The following is a 17,315-nucleotide window of genomic DNA, read 5'->3' as shown; positions in this document are numbered from 1 at the left end:
AGGCCTACAAAATCGCTGTAGTTTTCCAGCCGTTGTAGAGGCAAAACATGTCCGATTTGGCTGAAAATTTGCAATCAAGATCAGATTATCAGTCTATATATGTGTATAAATTTGTGTGTTGATAGGGTGAAAGGTTCCTGTCTTCTGTCCATTTAGGTTGGAAAATAGCGATAAATAGAATAAATTGAAAATAGTTATTTTTTCACTGTAGAGCCTACTGAAGACTTATTTGGCTCATACTTGGCACATGTACTTCAAATGTCATGGTTAATTAGTAGCTTCAACAGTTTTGGCATGTTTTAAACTTTGACAGAGTTTTGGCCAAATAACTCTGAAAAGGCTTTCACGTACATGTTTGATCAAGGTTTATGGGCCTCGAATAGTAAAAATGTCAAGATTTTTTTGATAATTATTTACCTACAGTGTCTCAAGATTGCACCAAGACCAAATTTGTTTTGATTGATTAAGGACTTAAAGACAAGTTCGAAAAGAGGAATTTTTACTCTTTTGGCCACTGATGAAAATCTTTGCATTTTTGGTAAACATATGTAATTACAAAGTTGTAAAGGCTACAGCAACGTATACAACTAAAAAAGAATAACAAGCCTAGGCCACTTGTACCTTTAGATATAACTGATTTTCTGCTATAGCGCCCCCTTGAGGCCAATCAACGCCATATTTTAATGGATGATAGAAGGCCCTGAGATACATGTAGGGTATATGTATTGTCCTGATTGGTCATTGTTTAGCCTGTCAAAAGCTTGCTGGAATCTGATTGGCTAATAACGATCGCAAAAATTTGCATATCAACTTTTCCTTCTGTAAAACATTAGGACATAGGCCATAGATGATACATGCCAAAGGAGAGCTTCATAGCTTGTACGGTTCCTAAGAAACAGATTTTTAGCTTTGGCTCCGCCCCCTGGGGGCGTATGTCTACACAGATTGACGGGCTACCTCAGAATCATGTTGGCATCAAAGATGTAAAGTGGCATTAGTGTAGGTTTAAGCATTCAAAAGTTACAGCTGTTAGAGTAAATTTGGGTGTGCCACGGTAAGATTAATTTGCATATGGCGGCCATATTGTTTAAAAATTTCTCAATTTTTTCGATAATTATTGAGGATGGGACTCTGCTGAGTTGTTTGACACCAAATATGACAGGATTGGTCAATGACCCTAGGACACGTTCTCAAAAGTAGGTTTTGCATATTATGCTAAATAGCAAAAAATCTAAGTGGGCGGAGCTTAGTGGTTCTATTGACCTTTTTGATTTGCCATTAACCAAGGAATCATATAATGCAAGAATTTTTGCTCTAGCTATCAGGGCGTAGGAGTTACGAGGCCAAACGCGTTGACCTTCGCCATAGCGCCCCCTTGAGGCCGATCGGGCTCATCTTTTGAATCTGAGTAGCGGTGAGAAGTACTACCATATGACCAAGTCTCAGCCCTGTAGGCCTTACGGTTTCTTCTGCCCAATCACTTCTATGGCAGAAAAAGAATAAGAACTATAATAAATATAGCCGCAAGCGGCGATTTACGGGGTTCGAGCGTTACAGGCAAAGAGGCCCCTGGAGGCCAGTTAGGCTTAAAACATGTTGCCGGTTGACTGGCATCGCCAAACTGGATGAGGATGACCAGCATGACCGTGAAGACCAAGCTAGATTCCCAGCATGACTAATCTGGATGACAAACTTGTTGACCATATTGACCAAGCTGGAAGACCATAATGACCAAACTGGATGACCAGCATGGCAAAGGTGGTTGGCCAGTATGACCAAGCTGGAAGACCACTATTACTATGAGGACAAAGCTGAATGACCAGCAGGACCATAATGACCAATGTGAATGGCCAGCATGACCAAGCTGGATGGCCAGCATAACCAAGCTGGGTGACCAGCGTGACCATAAAGACCATAATGGCAATGCTAGATGAGTGGTGTGAGTAAACTAGTTGAAAAGCATTGATAAATTGAGCTGTAGTGTTCATCAGGTTTTATGTGGTGTCTTACTGCACTCTAGTGGGCATTTGGTGAAACAAATTCAGTTCTTAAATTGAAAAAACACAAGGCATAAAAAGGGCATATAAATAACCCGTATAAAGTATATAAGTTTTGACCTGATTAACATTCCGCCTGTTAAAAGCTTGCTGGAATGTGATTGGCTAATAGTGACCACAAAAGTGTCCATATCAAATTTTCATTTGGTGTACCATTAGTGCATGGGCCATAGATGATAATTGGCTAGGATGACCTTGATAGCTTGTATGGTTCTAGAGAAACAGCTATCGAGCATTGGCTCTGCCCCCTGGGGGGGGTGTATGTCTACTTAAACTGACAGGGTATCTGAGAATCATGTAATGATCTAGGGACTGAAGTAGTATTAGTGTCAGGTTAAGCATTCAAAAGTTATAAGTGTTAAAGACATTTTACTGCACCATGGTAGAACTCATTTGCATATGGCGGCCATATTGTTTATAAATGTAAAGATTTTTTAAATAATTATTGAGGAGTAAGCTCTGCTGAACTGTTTGATACCAAACATGTCATGATTGGTCAAGGAGCCAAGGACAAGATCTCAAAAGTAAGTTTTGCATATTATGCAAATAAAAAAAAAATTAAGTGGGTGGAACATAAACAAGAATGACCCAGGTGGCTGAGTAGCATGACCAAGAAGGATAAAGATGTTCAATTAAGCCAGACAAGCAAGATTAAATAAGTTCAGCAGAGCTTTAATTTAGAATAATTCACCTGTAGCTGTTTCACCAAATGACCACCAGAGCGCAGCAAGAGACCACATATAACCTGCTGGAAATCTATCATTCTATCAGAAAGACAGAACATTCCCTATCAGTGTGTTTCTATTTATTAAAAAGAGAAGAAAAGTCCGATTGGGCTCCAAATTGGTACTCATGATCAAGTGGTCTGTATATTTATGTGTGTAAATTTGTGTGTTGATAGGGTCAAAGGTTCCTGACTTCTGTCCATTCAGGCTTGAAAAAAGCGATAATACAGGCTTATGGCCTACAAAATGGCTGTTGCTCTTTGGCCATATTAGAGGCAAAAAATATCTGATTTGGCTCAAAATTTGCAATCAAGATCACAATATCAGTCTATATATGTATGTCAATTTCTGTGTCAATAGGGTCAAAGGTTCCTGACTTCTGTCCATTTAGATTTGAAAAAAGCGATAATACAGGCTTGAGGCCTACAAAATCGCTGTAGTTTTCCAGCCGTTGTAGAGGCAAAACATGTCCGATTTGGCTGAAAATTTGCAATCAAGATCAGATTATCAGTCTATATATGTCTATAAATTTGTGTGTTGATAGGGTGAAAGGTTCCTGTCTTCTGTCCATTTAGGTTGGAAAATAGCGATAAATAGAATAAATTGAAAATAGTTATTTTTTCACTGTAGAGCCTACTGAAGACTTATTTGGCTCATACTTGGCACATGTACTTCAAATGTCATGGTTAATTAGTAGCTTCAACAGTTTTGGCATGTTTTAAACTTTGACAGAGTTTTGGCCAAATAACTCTGAAAAGGCTTTCACGTACATGTTTGATCAAGGTTTATGGGCCTCGAATAGTAAAAATGTCAAGATTTTTTTGATAATTATTTACCTACAGTGTCTCAAGATTGCACCAAGACCAAATTTGTTTTGATTGATTAAGGACTTAAAGACAAGTTCGAAAAGAGGAATTTTTACTCTTTTGGCCACTGATGAAAATCTTTGCATTTTTGGTAAACATATGTAATTACAAAGTTGTAAAGGCTACAGCAACGTATACAACTAAAAAAGAATAACAAGCCTAGGCCACTTGTACCTTTAGATATAACTGATTTTCTGCTATAGCGCCCCCTTGAGGCCAATCAACGCCATATTTTAATGGATGATAGAAGGCCCTGAGATACATGTAGGGTATATGTATTGTCCTGATTGGTCATTGTTTAGCCTGTCAAAAGCTTGCTGGAAGCTGATTGGCTAATAGCGATCGCAAAAATTTGCATATCAAATTTTCCTTCTGTGAAACATTAGAACATAGGCCATAGATGATACATGCCAAAGGAGAGCTTCGTCGCTTGTACGGTTCCTGAGAAACAGATTTTTAGCTTTGGCTCCGCCCCCTGGGGGCGTATGTCTACACAGATTGACACGCTACCTCAGAATCATGTTGGCATCAAAGGTCTAAAGTGGCATTAGTTTCGGTTTAAGCATTCAAAAGTTACAGCTGTTAGAGTAAATTTGGGTGTGCCACGGTAAGATTAATTTGCATATGGCGGCCATATTGTTTAAAAATTTCTCAATTTTTTCGATAATTATTGAGGATGGGACTCTGCTGAGTTGTTTGACACCAAATATGACAGGATTGGTCAATGACCCTAGGACAAGTTCTCAAAAGTAGGTTTTGCATATTATGCTAAATAGCAAAAAATCTAAGTGGGCGGAGCTTAGTGGTTCTATTGACCTTTTTGATTTGCCATTAACCAAGGAATCATATAATGCAAGAATTTTTGCTCTAGCTATCAGGGCGTAGGAGTTACGAGGCCAAACGCGTTGACCTTCGCCATAGCGCCCCCTTGAGGCCGATCGGGCTCATCTTTTGAATCTGAGTAGCGGTGAGAAGTACTACCATATGACCAAGTCTCAGCCCTGTAGGCCTTACGGTTTCTTCTGCCCAATCACTTTTATGGCAGAAAAAGAATAAGAACTATAATAATAATAATAATAATCAGAACAATTACAATAGGGTTTCTAGCACTACGTGCTCGAACCCCTAATAATAATAATAATAATAATAATCAGAACAATTACAATAGGGTTTCTAGCACTACGTGCTCGAACCCCTAAATATAGCCGCAAGCGGCAATCATCGGGTTCAAGCACCAACTTGCACAATGGTGCCTACTGGAGCATTGAATGGTGATGTGTAAGAAGGTCTAATATGATTGGAGATGCCCTGTCACATTTAGAAATTATCAAGTTTTTCACCTGTTATTAATGTTGAGCAGAGGCCTTTCAACCTGATCAGTGCTTAAATTCACATGTAAATCTAGTGAACTTTGTAGGATATTCATTAAGTGAGTTAGAACTAGTCAAAAGGTGTCTACATGTTATTGGTATTGATCAGGTGGCTTCAACCAGAATGTTCACAAAGTGGTATTCAGATTGACCTTTGAACCTTTGCAGAACAAGCTGAAATGTTTGACCAAACAAGTTTAAATTAACACAAAGGAGTGAATGTTCTGATATGACATGTAATTACGAAGTTATTATAAATCTAGTTCTGAATTAAATGGCGTTTCATCAAGCACCAACTAGCACAATGGTGCCTACTAGAGCATAGGATGGTGATGTGTAAGAAGGTCTAACACAATTGGAGACATTCTGTCACATTTAAAATGATCAAAAGTCTTTCACCTGTTATTAATGTTGAGAAGAGGCACAAAGGAGTGAATGTTCTGATATGACATGTAATGTCAAGTTATTCTTAATCTAGTTCTGTATTAAATGGTGCTTCATCAGAGTGATATTGTACAGAGGTCTTTAACATTGTGAGATTACAGCAAATACTGCAGAGTTACAGCAATTTAGGTTAGAAATTCCAAGGACGCACAGATTGCTTGATGCCTGGAGAGTATTGTATGTGAAATTTTCACAAATGTTTTTAATGAACATTTACCTAGAGACTCTACAGTGTGCAGCAAGACTGAAATGGAGGTGATAGGCCAAATATCCAGAGAGTAGTTTCAATATAGCTATTTTCAAACAATTAGCAATTATGAATGAACAAAGCACTTTTTAAACATAGTTGTATTGAGAAATTTGTCAGAGCCACTGTACTAAATATGGCAAAAACAATTAGATGTCAAAATAGTACAGCATGATTGACATATACTCGTTTTTTTGGAACAGCGCCCCCCAGTGGGCGGATTGTTTCAGCACTTTGCAGGTCACTACAGTGTCTCCACCTGAACATAACTGCCAAATATCATCCAGATTGGGCAACGTTCAGCCTGCCAAAATGTCTGCTGAATGCTGATTGGCTGATGGTGTTCAGCCATGTTGATTGATTAAGTTGCCCTTTGAACATCCTTTAGAGGCTGTATGTTAGATTCTGCATGCAAAGTTTCAACTTGCTAGGTTGCACGGTTGCTGAGAAACAGTGCTCCAAATTTACCTCTTGAAGTGAATGGGGCATATATCCGGAAGGACTAATTTGCATATGGCGGCCATATTGTTTACATATTTCAACTTTTTCTTAATGAATATTGAAGCGCATGCTCTCACGAGTGTTTTGATACCAAACATGCCAGGATTGGTCAAAAATCCTAGGACTAGTTTGCAAAAGTAGGTTTTGCATATTATGCAAATTAGCACAAAATCTATATAGACGGAAGTGCATGGTCCAAATTGGAAAGTTGTTGGTATTGACCCAAGGAATCCAGCAAAAAAAGAATTTTGAATGTAGGTCTTATGGTTTTTGAGTTATTGAGAAAATTGTGAAAAATGAATTTCCTTGTTTATAGCGCCACCACTTGACCAATCGGTGCCATTTTTGTTGTCCACCGAGATGCACTGATCCTACATCTACCTACCAAGTTTCATTTCTCTATGACTTACGGTTTAGGCTGCACAACTGTTTTTACAGGAGAAAAAGAATAATAATAATAATAATAATAATAATAATAATAATAAGAAAAATCTTAGCAAAAACAATAGGGTTCTACGCACCTTCGGTGCTTGAACCCTAAATATAGCCGCAAGCGGCGATTTACGGGGTTCGAGCGTTACAGGCAAAGAGACCCCTGGAGGCCAGTTAGGCTTAAAACATGTTGCCGGTTGACCGGCATCGCCAAACTGGATGAGGATGACCAGCATGACCGTGAAGACCAAGCTAGATTACCAGCATGACTAATCTGGATGACAAACTTGTTGACCATATTGACCAAGCTGGAAGACCATAATGACCAAACTGGATGACCAGCATGGCAAAGGTGGTTGGCCAGTATGACCAAGCTGGAAGACCACCATTACTATGAGGACAAAGCTGAATGACCAGCAGGACCATAATGACCAATGTGAATGGCCATCATGACCAAGCTGGATGGCCAGCATAACCAAGCTGGGTGACCAGCATGACCATAAAGACCATAATGGCAATGCTAGATGAGTGGTGTGAGTAAACTAGTTGAAAAGCATTGATAAATTGAGCTGTAGTGTTCATCAGGTTTTATGTGGTGTCTTACTGCACTCTAGTGCGCATTTGGTGAAACAAATTCAGTTCTTAAATTGAAAAAACACAAGGCATAAAAAGGGCATATAAATAACCCGTATATAGTATATAAGTTTTGACCTGATTAACATTCCGCCTGTTAAAAGCTTGCGGGAATGTGATTGGCTAATAGTGACCACAAAAGTGTCCATATCAAATTTTCATTTGGTGTACCATTAGTGCATGGGCCATAGATGATAATTGGCTAGGATGACCTTGATAGCTTGTATGGTTCTAGAGAAACAGCTATCGAGCATTGGCCCCGCCCCCTGGGGGGGTGTATGTCTACTTAAACTGACAGGGTATCTGAGAATCATGTAATGATCAAAGGACTGAAGTGGTGTTAGTGTCAGGTTAAGCATTCAAAAGTTATAAGTGTTAAAGACATTTTACTGCACCATGGTAGAACTCATTTGCATATGGCGGCCATATTGTTTATAAATGTTAAGATTTTTTTAATAATTATTGAGGAGTCAGCTCTGCTGAACTATTTGACACCAAACATGTCATGATCGGTCAAGGATCCAAGGACAAGATCTCAAAAGTAGGTTTTGCATATTATGCAAATTTAAAAAAAAATTAAGTGGGTGGAGCGTAAACAAGAATGACCCAGGCGGCTGACCAGCATGAACAAGAAGGATAAATATGTTCAATTAAGCAAGACAAGCAAGATTGAATAAGTTCAGCAGAGCTTTAATTTAGAATAATTCACCTGTAGCTGTTTCACCAAATGACCACCAGAGCGCAGCAAGAGATCACATATAACCTGCTGGAAATCTATCACTCTATCAGAAAGACAGAACATTCCCTATCAGTGTGTTTCTATTTATTAAAAAGAGAAGAAAAGTCCGATTGGGCTCCAAATTGGTTCTCATGATCAAGTGGTCTGTATATACATGTATGTAAAATTGTGTGTTGATAGGGTCAAAGGTTCCTGACTTCTGTCCATTTAGGCTTGAAAAAAGCGATAATACAGGCTTATGGCCTACAAAATGGCTGTTGCTCTTTGGCCATATTAGAGGCAAAAAATATCTGATTTGGCTCAAAATTTGCAATCAGGATCACAATATCAGTCTATATGTGTATGTCAATTTCTGTGTCAATAGAGTCAAAGGTTCCTGACTTCTGTCCATTTAGATTTGAAAAAAGCGATAATACAGGCTTGAGGCCTACAAAATCGCTGTAGTTTTCCAGCCGTTGTAGAGGCAAAACATGTCCGATTTGGCTGACAATTTGCAATCAAGATCAGATTATCAGTCTATATATGTGTATAAATGTGTGTGTTGATAGGGTGAAAGGTTCCTGTCTTCTGTCCATTTAGGTTGGAAAATAGCGATAAATAGAATAAATTGAAAATAGTTATTTTTTCAATGTAGAGCCTACTGAAGACTTATTTGGCTCATACTTGGCACATGTACTTCAAATGTCATTGTTAAGTAGTAGCTTCAACAGTTTTGGCATGTTTTAAACTTTGACAGAGTTTTGGCCAAATAACTCTGAAAAGGCTTTCACGTACATGTTTGATCAAGGTTTATGGGCCTCAAATAGTTAAAATGTCAAGATTTTTTTGATAATTATTTACCTACAGGGTCTCAAGATTGCATCAAGACCAAATTTGTTTTGATTGATTAAGGACTTAAAGACAAGTTCGAAAAAAGCAATTTTTACTCTTTTGGCCACTGATGAAAATCTTTGCATTTTTGGTAAACACATGTAATTACAAAGTTGTAAAGGCTACAGCAAAGTATACAACTAAAAAAGAATAACAAGCCTAGGCCACTTGTACCTTTAGATATAACTGATTTTCTGCTATAGCGCCCCCTTGAGGCCAATCAACGCCATATTTTAATGGATGATAGAAGGCCCTGAGATACATGTAGGGTATAAGTATCGTCCTGATTGGTCATTATTTAGCCTGTCAAAAGCTTGCTGGAATCTGATTGGCTAATAACGATTGCAAAAATTTGCATATCAAATTTTCCTTCTGTAAAACATTAGGACATAGGCCATAGATGATACATGCCAAAGGAGAGCTTCATAGCTTGTACGGTTCCTGAGAAACAGATTTTTAGCTTTGGCTCCGCCCCCTGGGGGCGTATGTCTACACAGATTAAGGTGTTACCTCAGAATTATGTTGGCATCAAAGTTGTAAAGTGGCATTAGTGTAGGTTTAAGCATTCAAAAGTTACAGCTGTTAGAGTAAATTTGGGTGTGCCACGGTAAGATTAATTTGCATATGGTGGCCATATTGTTTACAAATTTCACAATTTTTTCGATAATTATTGAGGTTGGGACTCTGCTGAGTTGTTTGACACCAAATATGACAGGATTGGTCAATGACCCTAGGACAAGTTCTCAAAAGTAGGTTTTGCATATTATGCTAAATAGCAAAAAATCTAAGTGGGCGGAGCTTAGTGGTTCTATTGACCTTTTTGATTTGCCATTAACCAAGGAATCATATAATGCAAGAATTTTTGCTTAAGCTATCAGGGCGTGGGAGTTACGAGGCCAAACGCGTTGACCTTCGCCATAGCGCCCCCTTGAGGCCGATCGGGCTCATCTTTTGAATCTGAGTAGCGGTGAGAAGTACTACCATATGACCAAGTCTCAGCCCTGTAGGCCTTACGGTTTCTTCTGCCCGATCACATCTATGGCAGAAAAAGAATAAGAATAATAATCGGAACAATTACAATAGGGTTTCTAGCACTACGTGCTCGAACCCCTAATAAGAAGAAGAAGAAAAATCTTAGCAAAAACAATAGGGTTCTACGCACCTTCAGTGCTTGAACCCTAATAAAGCTAGTCTTCACTTCTCCTCATGACTGAGACACTGGATAACTTTACCCCCTAACTTTCAGCCTAGAAATATATTATATGAGTGTAAAAAAAGATTTATGAAAGTTATCTTTAAATAAATATTTCCCAAACATAATATTTGGTAGAACACCAGAGCAGGCAGACTGACAGCGCCAGAACTGAAAACTAAAATTAAATCAGTCACTTCCTGTACCTGGTAATGAGTTTTATTTATCATATTTCTATTGGAATTCTGAACACTATATTTTAAGCTGTTGTTTTGTGATTTCTTCACTTGTTCTATAGAATGTAGATCTAGAATAATGATTTTTGAAGAATGCTTTACTAATCGCTGCTGGAAGATCCATGACCTCTGACACTGACCCAACTTTCTGACACTGGATCCTGCACTGCACTTTTTTTGATAGTCTTCAGATTTTATAACGTCATGCAGACATTCAAGGCATCAAGTGTCTGAAGCAGCAAAAGAACCACAAAACATCTTTAAACATCCACCATGTTTAACCAAGGGGACTGTTCTTTCCTTTGGAATCCTCATTTTGTTTACTGTAATTTGTACAGTGATGTGCTTTAATGAAAAAGCTCCTTTTTGATCTGATCTGTTCACAGAATGTTTTTATTCCTGAACTATTGTAGATTCCACAGATACATTTTTATGTATCAGTGTCTACAGTGAGGACATCCTGGTGTCCCATATCATAGCATCCCATTTCATTCAGGTGTAAGGTTGCCACGTTTCAGAAATGAAAATAAGAGACACCCACCTCCACCAGCGGTGGTATGTTTTATTTATGTTATATTTGTTTTTTAAATGGGAATGGATAATGTCTAATACTGCTGTATATTAATTCAATGATCACTCATTAGTCTTTAAAAAATTGTGTGTGTGACAGACGTGTGTTTTGGACATTTATGGAAATATGAAAAAAAAATTGTGTTGGTTCAATCCCGGACGTGACATTTAATTACCAGAAAGGATGTTTCTGTATTTTACAAGACGGGGTGGAAACCCTAATCAGGTGAGAAAAGTGTGACAGTGTTGTACCTTCTGTCTGTAAGTCAGTAAGAATTTCTTTCAGGACACTATGAAGCTCATATGATCTAGCCAGTTTAATTACACTCTTGTATCCAGTATATGTACTGTTTTAATGCAGAATATTTCACTGATTTAACCAGGATCCGACCAGTATGTGTGTCTAATGTAATTTTTTCGTAACGTCAGTTTAGTGACTGCCAGTAAAGAAAAGCAGAGCCTCCATTGTAATGAGAAATATATTTATTAAGAAAAGAGAAATACAAGCAGAAAGAAGGACAGAGATGCAGGTGAAGAGATGAGAGTGAACTTTGAACACCAGTGTGAAACAGGAAATCTTATACAGATCAAGATCACAAGTGCAGCTGTGCACCATCACATTTTGGAGTGAAAATAAAACTCCGAATATTACTGTCTGTTACTTATTACAATTCATCTACTTTTCTACTGGAAACAGTTACACAGCATGAGTTAAATATAGATGCATTGTTATAAAGAAGTACATTTTCAGTTGAGTAAGACACACACACACACAGGCAGATGTGGGTATATAAAAGGTGATCAATATAAGAGTGATATAGATAAGAGTGAATCATATAAGGGTAAAGAAAAAAAACATTTTCGTTACACTGATTCTAAAAAGGATTTTAGCTGTTGTATTATCAAAGACATTTTACTATATATGCAAAATAGAAACTGATGCAAAAGAAGCAAATCATTCAGTGTAAGGCAATGTAACAAGATCTTATTTTTTAGACCATTTTATTGTGTAGACATATAGACAAAAAGTGTGACACAAGGTTTTGTCCTAAAAACAACGATTTGCTTAAAAATAAAAATTATTTTAGAAGTTGTTTTGTTAAATGCAAGAATCCATTATATACGAGAATTATTTCATTTAACCTCTCTTTGTCTTTATATGTAATTGTTCAAACTCTCTAAAGCATCCTCCTTGGTGTACTTCTTCCATTCATTAGGAATTTCCCCTGACCCCTGGAATTTTTTACTGTAAATGTTTTCCAGGTCCTTCTGGAATCTGCACACAAACCACTTCCAGTACGGCAGCTCAGAGCAGTCTTGGGTGATGTTCCAGGTAGCAAACACTCCTCCTGCTGTTCTGTACTGTTTGTATGGAACTGACTTTGATTCTCCCCTGGGGAAAAATCCTCCATCACTCTGCACCACAGTTGTACAGAAATCACAACCGAGATCCTCTGTTCCTCTGTAATACATCCCTTTGATTCCATCTGCCCGATGGAAAGGAACACTGTGTTCTCCATCATGGTCTTTCATTGTGCCGGTGCAGATGGCTTTACAGAAAGGACACTGGGCCCAGCAACACTGACAGAAATGATCAGTTAGAATCTCCTCTGACCTCTTCTGGAGCATTTCCAGTTTTATATCTGCTTCATGTAGTTTTTTCACCATTTTTGTAAGACCTTCAGTTACAATTTTGCTAAGAAATTCAAAATCTGTGATTTCCATGGAATCAACATTTGAGATTTCAGTGAATTTCAGATCTTCTTTCAGAGGTTTGGAGAAGCATTCCATCCACATGTTGGCATTTCCCTTTTCATTTAAGACCTCGTCTGTTGCAACAAACACTGCATTGTTAATTTTCAGCTTTTTGTTTTCCAGATTTCCTCTGAAAATGGTCTGAATCTTGTTTTTCTCATTTTTGAGGTATGTGTCAGCCTGATTGATGATGAATCTTGTGAAGTACTGTTTGGGACTGTGAATGTACTCTCTGTAGTCCTTAAAGTTCTCCTTCTCTGCAAGTGTTATCAGAATATGCTTCTCCAAGTTTGATCTGTTACTCCTAAATGCAGGAATTGAAGCCCTCATTTCTGCTGCCACGTTTATAGCAGTTTGATTGTAAACAGCTTCCAGGATTGATGGTTCAAGTTTGCTGCAAAGAAGTTCTCCAAATATTGCTGTTGTTGTGGCACCTTGGCAGAAGTTCTTGTAGACATTATAGTACTGCTCTTTCTGACTCTCCAGGTAATGTTCTGGATCGTTTGCTTTGGTGAATTGTTCATGGCACTCCAGAAAAGTAGGTTCTGTAAAATGACATGCAAACAGGCAGAGATCCACGGTGAACTCTTTCTTAAACGTGTAGCTCTGTTTTTTGGATTGAAATTCCTTCAAAGTGTTTTTGACAAAGTCTATTATTTTCTGAACCTGACCACTGTTGTAGCCAGACTGTGTATGCCATATTGCCTCAACTGACTTTAATGTTTTCTCAACAATGTCATTAATTAGATCACTTATTAAGATCTCATCTTCTGCATTAACATCCTTTTTCTTTGGGAGCAGGTTACGCACAAACTGCACCACGTTAAAAGTCCATCCTCTCTTTGTCTGAGTTTGAGGTTGTTCACTCTTGTTGGAAACATTGATGTCAATTGTTTTATAGGCTTCCTGTGAAAGACGATCATGCACAAGGGACGAGTCAAAGCTTTCAGACAAGATTCTTCTAACATCCTCCCAAAAATCAATTTCCTTAATTTTTGGTGTGTCTTTTGTGAGGTCAGTGATCCATTTCCTCCATACATTGTCAAATTCTCTCTTGAGTGTTTGTTCATCTGCCTTTTCCTTGTTTTGCCTCAGAGCCAGCTCCTTGCTCAGATTAAAGAGCTTCTCTTCATAATATGTCTTTCTTTTCTCCAGCGTCTCTTTAGTTGTCTTCTGCTCAATGACTTCACCCAGTTTTCTTTTTGTTTCTTTGACCAGTTCATCATGAAGTTCTCCAATTTTAGAAGTGAATCTGCTTTTCCACTGAATCAGAGTGTCTTTGTCCTTGTCCTCCTCAAAGAATTGCATCATTGCTTTTGTCACTTCTTCTCTTGTCTTCTTCATATTTTCTATAAGGTCTTTTTCACCCACATGAAGATCTCCATTTGCTATTCTGTTCAGGAGTTTATCTTCTATACTCAACATTTCACTTCTCAGGTTCCAGGTCCATTTACTAAATTCCGATTCCAGTTTCCGGTAAGTTGCGATCTCCAGTGTGTTTCTGAAGCTGAACACAAAATTTTCATGAAGGAGTGCACTCCACAAGTCCTTTAAACGTGTGCTGAATTCTGACAGTGTCAGTGTGTGAGCTGTAGAGGCTTTTTTGAGAATGGTATTTTTCAGCTCCTGAACACACTCACTGTAGGATGGGTTTGGTGGAGCCATTGGTGGGCTGCCCTCCCAGAGCTGTGCAAAGTATCTCACATCTTCCTGTACATCAAATGCAATGACATCACTGAAACTTTCTGCCTCACAAACTTCTTCTTTAGCTGCAAGCTTTGTCATTTCATCCAGTTTCTCCTGTAGACGTCTCCTTCCTTCCATGTTTTTATCTCCAGCTGCAACATCAGTAACATTCTGATGAACAAACACACAGCTGGGCTTCAGTTTGACCTTCTTCATCCTCATGAAGGCCTGAACAACAATCTGAAGGATGTCCTGCATCTCTGATGGGTTTTCTCCAAAGATGTTGATCAAAGTCAAGTTTCCAAGCCCCACTACAAATGTTGCCAGTTCATTATCATGGTGTCTTGTTGACATTCCAGCCAGTTCAGGAGCACGAAGACCTTCAGTATCAACAACCAGAATGTAGTCAAACTTCAGATCCCCCTTCATCTCATCAGACACTTTCACCAGCTGCATGAAGGCTCCTTTGGTACATCTTCCAGCACTGACTGCAAACTGGAGTCCGAACATGGCGTTGAGCATAGTGGATTTACCTGAGCTCTGAATTCCCAGAACTGACAACACAAAGACTCTCTGGTCTCTCAGTTTGTTGCTAAGTTCATCCAGAACTGCAGAAACCCAGATCAGAGGAACATGAGCAGCATCTCCGTCCATCAGCTCCAGTGGATATCCTGATATAATCAGTTCTGCTGCAAGTTTTGGTAGACAAAATCTATTCAGTTTTTCTTCTGCTTGTTTTTTATTTTTCTTCACAGACATGTGTGATTCATATATCTGACCAATCTCCCTAAAGATGTGCTCTAAGCCAAAAGTTGCAGCATTAAGATTTTCTGAAATCTTCTCAAGTTCTGTTTGTTCCTTCTCTAGTTGTCCAGATTTATCATGCTTCTTCTTTAGACTCAAGATATTCGTCCACTTGTCATCATAATCCTTCTGGAGGGATGACAGATCTGAGTTGGGATTATCCAGAAAGATGGTGATCCATTTAAGAAAATATCTCATGTCTTCAGCACTTTGTTTATTCAGTTTTTCTATAAATAACTTCATGAATTCAGTGAGGCCACATGCTTTCTGCTGCGCACGGATTTCCTCCATTTCAGTTCGTAGTTTACTTCTCGTTGATTCTATGTTGCTGCCTTGAGGTCGATGTAGTTCCTTGTTCTTCTGACACCAGTTTTTCCACAGTCTCCCGTGGCAGGGTAAATGTGTTTCCTTCATTGTGGAAATGTCTTTTTTATCTAGGAAGTTTGTCATTCTTTTGGCTGAATTTTTGCCTTGCTTGCATTCTCCATTTTCTTCATCAACTTTGATATCTGATAGTTCTGCCAACTTTTCAAGTGTGAAGGTTTTAGAAATGAATTCTCCAATTGTTTTTCTTAGTTCTGCAGACACATCAGACTGATTTCTGTTTTTAATTCCAATTCTGTATTTTCCAGACTTCAACTGAGTGATAGATGAAGATTCCTCAGACAGAAGACAAATCATAGGTTTTGACAGTTTAAAAAGATTCTGCAACTTTGTTGATCTTTTGATTTTTTCTTGATCACCTAAAACCACCACATTCACTGAGGACATTTCAGTCAGAATCTCCAGCTGTTTCTCATGAGTTTCTGCATCACCGTGTAGATTACAGAATGCCACACAATCAGTGAAATTATCAGTGCTTTTCCCAGACGGGCAGTACCAAGCAATCTCCACCACTCCGTCCATCAGTAGACGATTTCTGCTGCTGCCTGGACAGTCCCTGTGGAAGAACGTGTCGTGTTTTTCATTGATCAGTCTGTTCATCAGCTGAGACTTTGATGTTGATGTGTCACCAATCCTGAAAAATGAAATCACTGGAGCATCAAGAGTAGCAATAGTTTTTTCTTCGCTGATTTTCTTCATTGAGTTATCAGTGCTTTTCCAGCTCTTCCTGATCTGTCTGAACGTCCACAGTGGAAACTCAATCTCTCCTGTGAAGGGATCTGGCACCAGTAGAGGCAGAGCGTACTGACACTGTGAAAGCTTCGTCACTATCAGCTGCTTTAGGAAATTATCTGAGCAGTGGAACACGGCCATCTGAACATCCATGGGGTGAACAAGACTGGACTGAACTGCTTCTTCAGAAGAGCTTTTGAAAAGGGCAGTATAAAAATCTTCATCATCATTCTCAGTAACTGACAGTATCTGAGTTTGGATAATTTGATCAGATTCTCCACATCTTGCTCTGTAGTTCATCAGCAGCAGCCTTTGTAGGAAAGTTTGAACCATATCATTCTCTGTGCATGGTTTACTTATTTTAAGAACATCTGCAGTTTTCAGTTTTTGTTTTAACTTTCCCGTAAGATTAAGTTTAATTAATAATTGTTCTTTTTTTTGTTGTGCTTCATATTTGTCTGGATATTCTTCTGCTCCAACCACTGAGTTTTCTCCCTGTAAAATAAAGTGTTAAGATGTAATTTCTGAGACTTGTTTCTAAATACTTTTGGTGACTTAGTTACAAGCTTTACAGTGGTGCTTTAAAGTTTGTGAACCCCTTAGAATGTTCTATACTTCAGCATAAAAACCCAGATAAGCAAATATTATACTTGGGCTCCGTCCAAAATCGCGTACTTAAGCAGTGCATAGTGTTTTGTGGGTGAGTATGCACTGCTCGCCCCGGTACTGCAATACGTTTACAGAGCTTTACCAAATGAATTTCATTATAATACCCTCACTCATCAGCCTTTATTAATAAATAAAATCCCAACCAACCGTATTTAATAAGGATTGACTGTGAATAACATTCAAAATTAAGTATATTTTACTCAAATATAAGATAAATATTAAATAATACATATAAATAGAGTTTATTTAGTATTACAAAAACATGAATTGTGATGAATAAAAAAAATATGCATGCAAAAATTTTTCAGAGATAAATACCATTTTTTTTCCAATAGTTCCTGCTTTATTATTTCACCTCAGTAATCCCTTCATTACCTTAGTGATTTCCAGCAGGAGGTGAATC

The 17,315-nt window shown here is 38.3% G+C and overlaps 1 protein-coding gene across 1 annotated transcript in view; it reads right to left on the bottom strand.

Moving 5' to 3' along the window:
• Positions 1 to 16,766, bottom strand: part of LOC125794052 (interferon-induced very large GTPase 1-like) — a 37,587-nt gene extending 20,821 nt beyond the window's left edge. Inside the window, exon 1 of the mRNA XM_049473457.1 lies at positions 15,871 to 16,766. Within this exon, the coding sequence (XP_049329414.1) occupies positions 15,871 to 16,576 (706 nt within the window). The 5' untranslated portion in view covers positions 16,577 to 16,766. The remainder of the gene's footprint in view (positions 1 to 15,870) is intronic.
• Positions 16,767 to 17,315: the final 549 nt, after the last annotated feature.

The sequence above is a fragment of the Astyanax mexicanus genome, unplaced genomic scaffold (assembly GCF_023375975.1).
Source record: "Astyanax mexicanus isolate ESR-SI-001 unplaced genomic scaffold, AstMex3_surface scaffold_38, whole genome shotgun sequence".
Classification (NCBI taxonomy): Eukaryota; Metazoa; Chordata; class Actinopteri; order Characiformes; family Acestrorhamphidae; genus Astyanax; species Astyanax mexicanus.
The sequence above is the reverse complement of the archived record's forward strand: the minus strand, read 5'-3'. Positions and strand labels throughout refer to the sequence as shown.